Below are 5,638 nucleotides of genomic sequence, written 5' to 3'. Positions count from 1 at the left end.
CCTGTGTGGCCTCATCACGACTCTCCATATTTGGGTTGTGTCTTTCCTCCCCTCCCATGTGATCACCTTGTGACGGGGACTTTCTGGTGTTTGACCTGGGCAAAGTTTGCGCAATCACACAGAAGACATACTTTTGCTTCTTCTTCTCCTCCTCGTCTTCATCCACCCCCTCCTCCTTTCCCACTGTACATCCCTTCTTATCTCCCCCCTCACGCATCTGGAGGGCATCATGTGAACTTTCCAAGAATTCCCGACAGTCTTCAAACTCCTCTTCTTCATCTTCCTCTCTCTCATCCTCGTCGTCTCCTCCGCTGGACAAGGTCACAAAGCCTTCCTCTCCTGACTGTATTCTGTCTCTCTCTCCGCTCCACCCTGTCTCACTATCTTTTTGGGCTCTGTCATTTCTCCCCCCCTCTTCCTCTCTGTCGCTGTCCCCTGTGTTATCTGTCACACTCTCTCCTTCTGCGTCTCTCCGCTGTCTTCTCTCTATCCCTCCATCACTGTCAGACATCCCTCTCTTATCTCTTTCTCTCCAGACTTCACCCACGTCCTCTCCATCTACATTAACACCCTCACTCCCCGTGTCCCCCCTGTTCCTACTCCTCCCTTCATTCCTTCCTCTATTACTGCTTTCGGGCAAGTATTTCTCACATGGTTCCTCTTTTACTCGCCGTCCCTCCCTTTCCCACTCAGCCTGTGACTCGAAATGTCCATCTTCATATCTCCTCCTCTCTTTCCCCCTTTGTCTGTCTTCTAACTCGTCCTTCCTATTCTTGTCCCCCTCTGGCTCTAACCACAGCCTTCTTTGCCCCTTCATATCTCCCCTGTCTCTCTCTTGTCTCTCACTTCTTGTTTGCCTGCTTTGACTTCTTCCAGCACCTGGGTTTCTTTGGTCTTCTGTGTCTCTGTCACTCTCTTTTCCCGACTCCTCATAACTGTCTCTGCCTCTCCTGTTTCTCTTATCACTGTCCATGTCGCTGCTCCACTCTCCGCTGCTCTGGGCTCGTGGGGGCACCCTAGGGTCCGTCTCGTTCTGGGATCTACTTCTACTGCTTGTCGCATCATCCCGTCTCGGATCAGCCTCTCTTTCCTTTGTTTCCCTGCCACGATCTCTGTATCTGTCCTCCTCTCTCCTGTCATCCTTCAAGTCTCTCGCACTTTCTTTCCGTCTGTCTCCCTCCCGCTCCACTCTCCTGTCAGCCTCTCTGTATCTCTCTCTCTCTTTTTCCCCTCCCTTCCTCCTGGTTCGATCCGCTTCTCTGTCCCTGTATCTCTGCCTGTCCTCTTCCTTGTATCCTTGCCTGTCTTGTTCTCTATCCCCCTGTTTTTTCCCGTTGTTGTCCCCCTCACTTCTGCTGTGTTGATATGTCAACTCCTGCCTGTCTTTGATCCTGACTCTCTCCTTCTTTCGCTCTCTCTCATCACTGTCTCCTTCACTCCTAGTGTCCCTCCTTCCCTCTCCCCTATCAGAGGGCATTTCTCTCTCTCTTCTCCTGTGTGCAGAAGGCACCCTGACCTCCCTCTCTCCCGTGTTAGGCTCCAGCTTATCCCTTTTTCTAGCAGCATCCCTCTCTCTTCTGTCCCGTGAATTACCCCCTTCTCTTCTCCTGTCTTGAAAAACGACATCAGGCTCCGGATATCTTTTCATCTTTCGTGATCTATCATCTTCTACGGGTCTTCCTAAAGTGTTTGTTCCCTCGGCCTTTCCCCTGCTTCGGATATCATCTCTTTCCCTCTCCCTCTCTCTCTGCCGCGTCCTTTCTCTTTCTCTCTCCCGGTCATCTGGCTCTACTCTTCTCGGCCCATCTCTCTGCCTTCTTTCCTCCCTCTCTTTGTCCAACTCCACGGTGGGTGCCATTCCTCTGCCGCGACCTGGACTGCTTTTTCTCATCCGGGGAAAAGTGTCGCCTTTCTTCGTCCCCCTTTCTAGTTCTCTCAAACTCTCCTTCTCTAAATTTGTACAGGGGCCTCCCATTTTTGCTTCTGTCGTCTTCCTGCCTCCTCACTCTTTCGGTCCTCTCTCTATCTCCCTCTCTTGGCCTTGGTGCAGGAGCTCGGTCTCTTTCAGAGATTTATCTCTTGGATCCATATCTTTGTATCTCGTTTTGTCCCTCATTTTCTCGGCCTCTCGTTCTCTCCTCCTGTCTTCCTCCCGGTTGCCGTCTCTCTCTCTCTCCAACTGGGCAGTCATTGCTGGCCTTGGACTTGGATCGCGGGAGATTTTTCCACCTGGCTGAAGCTTGCGTTCAGATGTGTTGAGTTTAGTTAAAGTGTCAAAGGGCGTGCAGCTGGGCCTTTTAGTTCCCATTTTATTATTTGGAGAACCTAAAAGACAGCAACAGTCCACATCATCAATTAAGAAATCGACCTTTGAGAGTTAGATAACTTCAGGTATAGACAGATCAATGGAATTCAACTCAAATAAGCAACATGGTCTACAAATGTATAGGTAATGTCACAGAAGTTAGTACAAGTACTCTTAACCCTTCTGTTATCCTTGGGGTCAATTTGACCCCATTCAATGTTTAACGTATCTAATCAAATGGTTCACATTATTCTTTTTGCCTAGTATTTCATGACTTTTCCTAATTTAGTGAGGACTAATGGGTAAACATAAAATGAACATCTTCATTCTCATAGTTTGTACAGAAACACTTTTTTGGAAAACTATGACAATGAAAAAGAGGTGATTGAAGATGAGAAATGATTAGTATATGTATGTATAAATGTAAATGTAAGTAGGAATAACTTGCATAATGATTTAAAGGACAATCATTGATCAAGTAAGGGGTGGGAATTAATAAGCATTTGCTTCCTCCTGCTCCCTTTCGGACACATATGATTTATTATTATTAAGACTTTTTTTTGTTTTGTTGAATATATACATATTATCATGAATGTGGATAAATACTACATTTTAATAATACGGTATTCTGTTTTTCACATTTGTTATTTGTTGCTTTTTTTAGTCCGTTCGAAATAAAGATTGAAATGAAATGAACATGAAGATATTTTTTTAAATGTCCTGTACGCACTTTGTACGCATCGGTGTTCCTTGTTTTAGTAGTATAAAACATGTCAAAATTGTACACATAGTTGTGTTGATTGTGTAGGATGATATTGAGGTGACTATTACATGCAAATGTATCATTGTAAAAAAAAAACGACCCTCTGCTTTAGTTATTGGTCCTTTGACAACATCAAAAAGATCTTACTTTAAAATTGTATTTAAATCAGTGAGATTTTATGGTGATTTATATATTTTTCGATAGTTACACAATAGGAATTCTGGATGTATAAAGGGGTCTGTGGGGGGGGGAGGTTGGGGTAAAGTTTTATTTAAATGGTTATTTAGGTAGTCAACTAAGATACCTAAAGCACCAGAGACATACATTTTGGTTAAAATGTGCAATATGATCATTGTCTTGAGTTTTAAACTACTGGGGTCAATTTGACCCCAGAGGATAAAGGGTGTAAAGTCAATCTGAGGATATACAGGAGGGTTAAAAACGAAATGTTCATTACTGCCCCATTTGACACATGCTGATAGCTGCCACAATGAAGCTGTGTTCTTTTACGTTATTTAGTCAAATACAATAAATATGGCAGTGTTATACTTTTACAGTAGAACAGTATTTCCAGAAAAAAAAAAGGTGGCAGTCTCTTACAGTTCTCAAAGAATTCAGCACAGACTTGCAAAGCACAGCATACCAAGAGAAGTCTTTCAGAAAGTGAAGGCCTGTGACACATAGGCACGGCATGTAACATGTAAACCACAACGCAGCTGGACCTTACTCTAACTGTGCTCAAAACAGGAGCAAGTTAAAGAAGAAATGTCAATATAAAATCCATGATAAAGCCACTCACCTGAATGTAGTATCCTGGGGAGATCTGAGGTCTCCCCACTGAGTCCAGTTCAGCTCAAACGCATGGGATTGCACAACACACAATAAATGACAACTCACATTGTTTAGTTGACAATACAAATGTGCTCGAACTAATCAAAACTATATTTTTCTCTCAATACTGAGAATCTTGTGAAACACTTAATGTTTACGCCTGAGCTCTCCTTACTTTTCCCTGCTGTCTCTCTCTCTGTCTCTCCCCTCCTTCCTCAAATTCCCAAACAAGTCTGAACAGATTGACACTTATCTTTCCCCTCCTCCTTCTCTCTGTCTTGTCCTCCTCTCAGTGGTTGCAGCTGAACAGAAAGATCTCTAATAAATCAACTTAAAGTCTCTCCACTGCTTTAGTTATTTCCCCTCCCTTCTACTGTCGATGTGATCTCTTTTGTGGACCCCCCTGGCACATATAGTACATAACTCTCTCCTGCTCCATTCTTCTCTCGCGAAACACAGGAAGTACACCTCCTTGGTGTCTGTGTCTTGAAGCAGCGATTGGTTAATATGCAGTAGCCGGGTGTGTCTGAAGCAAACAGGTAAGGTACGGGCTGTGAACATACAAGAGAGAGTGGGGGAGGGGAAACAGAAAGTAAGGATTGAGAGGAGAGCACACAGTTTGGTGGAGAGCTCAGTAAGGCCTATAAAAAACATCCCTACATTCCCCTGAGAGGTAGTAAAGAGGGGAACGAAAGGGGAATACAAACACTAACTTATGATTTAAAACCAAAAAAACATTTAGAAGGCACAGAGGGAGAAACCAAGGGAGGGGCTTTAACAAGTGTGATCTGCGAATGGTCTGTTTAACAATGACTGATTTACTTTGTTGATTGATTGCTGATAAAATGTTTGGAGTATCACTACTCTTCCTTTATCTTTACCAAATAAAAAAAGGACACCCAACTGATTGCTTTAATATTTACTTGTTTCTTTGTTTTGTGGCATTACCTTGGCCTTCATCAGATGTGTACGTCCTATGATTCAGATGTAGTACTCAGATGAATGCAAACTATAGCCTACTATATATATTTAAATATATATATATATTGGACCATTAACTAAGCTAAACTAAACTTCTATATGTATTCTATAATATGTTCTTTTTTGTTTATTAGCACTAGGCCAGGAGGTACAAAGCTAATGTTGTTGCGCTTTAAAATACAGTAAAATGAACTGAATTCTCTAACTGTCTCCTCTCTCATAAAGTAGGGATATTAATATATGTTGAGGTTAAGAAGCCACACAGAAAATATGTTGCAATACAAACTAAAATATCTTTCCATTGATTTTTTCTTTTACTCTTTCTCAATGGAGAACATGTTGTATTGACTTTAAAGAGCAAACACACTAAGGAATGTTTATCATCTTTAATCTTATCCGCTTTTTTAAAGTTTAATGAGTTGCAGGGAAATCAATCAGATCAAACTCCTTCCAGGTTAAAGGTTGTCTTGTATTAAAATACATGATCATAGTTTGAAACGTTTAGGCACAGACTATAGACAACAAGATACTTGTTGCAATGTTTAGATGCTGCACATTAAACAGTAAATGACACTTGGGTCCAGACCGAAATATCTCAAAGTCCATTTATTTGATTGGCCTGGAGTTGTGTACAGAGATTGATAGTCAGAGAACACTGCTGACTGGTTATCCCAGGGCCGGCTCTAGACAATTTGCAGCCCTAGGCGAGATTTGAGCTGGCGCCCCAGCCAGAGAATCGTACAATAGAAAAGATAAAG

At 42.6% G+C, this 5,638-nt stretch overlaps 1 protein-coding gene across 1 annotated transcript; it reads right to left on the bottom strand.

The window, feature by feature from the left end:
• Window positions 1-4: 4 nt before the first annotated feature.
• Window positions 5-4,426, bottom strand: LOC104946986 (DEAD-box ATP-dependent RNA helicase 42-like; the record flags this gene model as incomplete). Its single annotated transcript, XM_010772902.1, has 2 exons — window positions 3,868-4,426; window positions 5-2,325 (listed from the first exon to the last, which is right to left on the bottom strand). A coding segment is annotated over exon 2 (1,971 nt), but the record flags the coding sequence as incomplete, so codon positions are not given.
• Between the last annotated feature and the right edge of the window lie 1,212 nt (window positions 4,427-5,638).

This window comes from Notothenia coriiceps, unplaced genomic scaffold (genome assembly GCF_000735185.1).
Source record: "Notothenia coriiceps isolate Sejong01 unplaced genomic scaffold, NC01 NC01_scaffold00011758, whole genome shotgun sequence".
Taxonomy (NCBI): Eukaryota; Metazoa; Chordata; class Actinopteri; order Perciformes; family Nototheniidae; genus Notothenia; species Notothenia coriiceps.
Note: the sequence above shows the minus strand (reverse complement) of the source record. Positions and strands in the feature narration are given on the sequence as shown.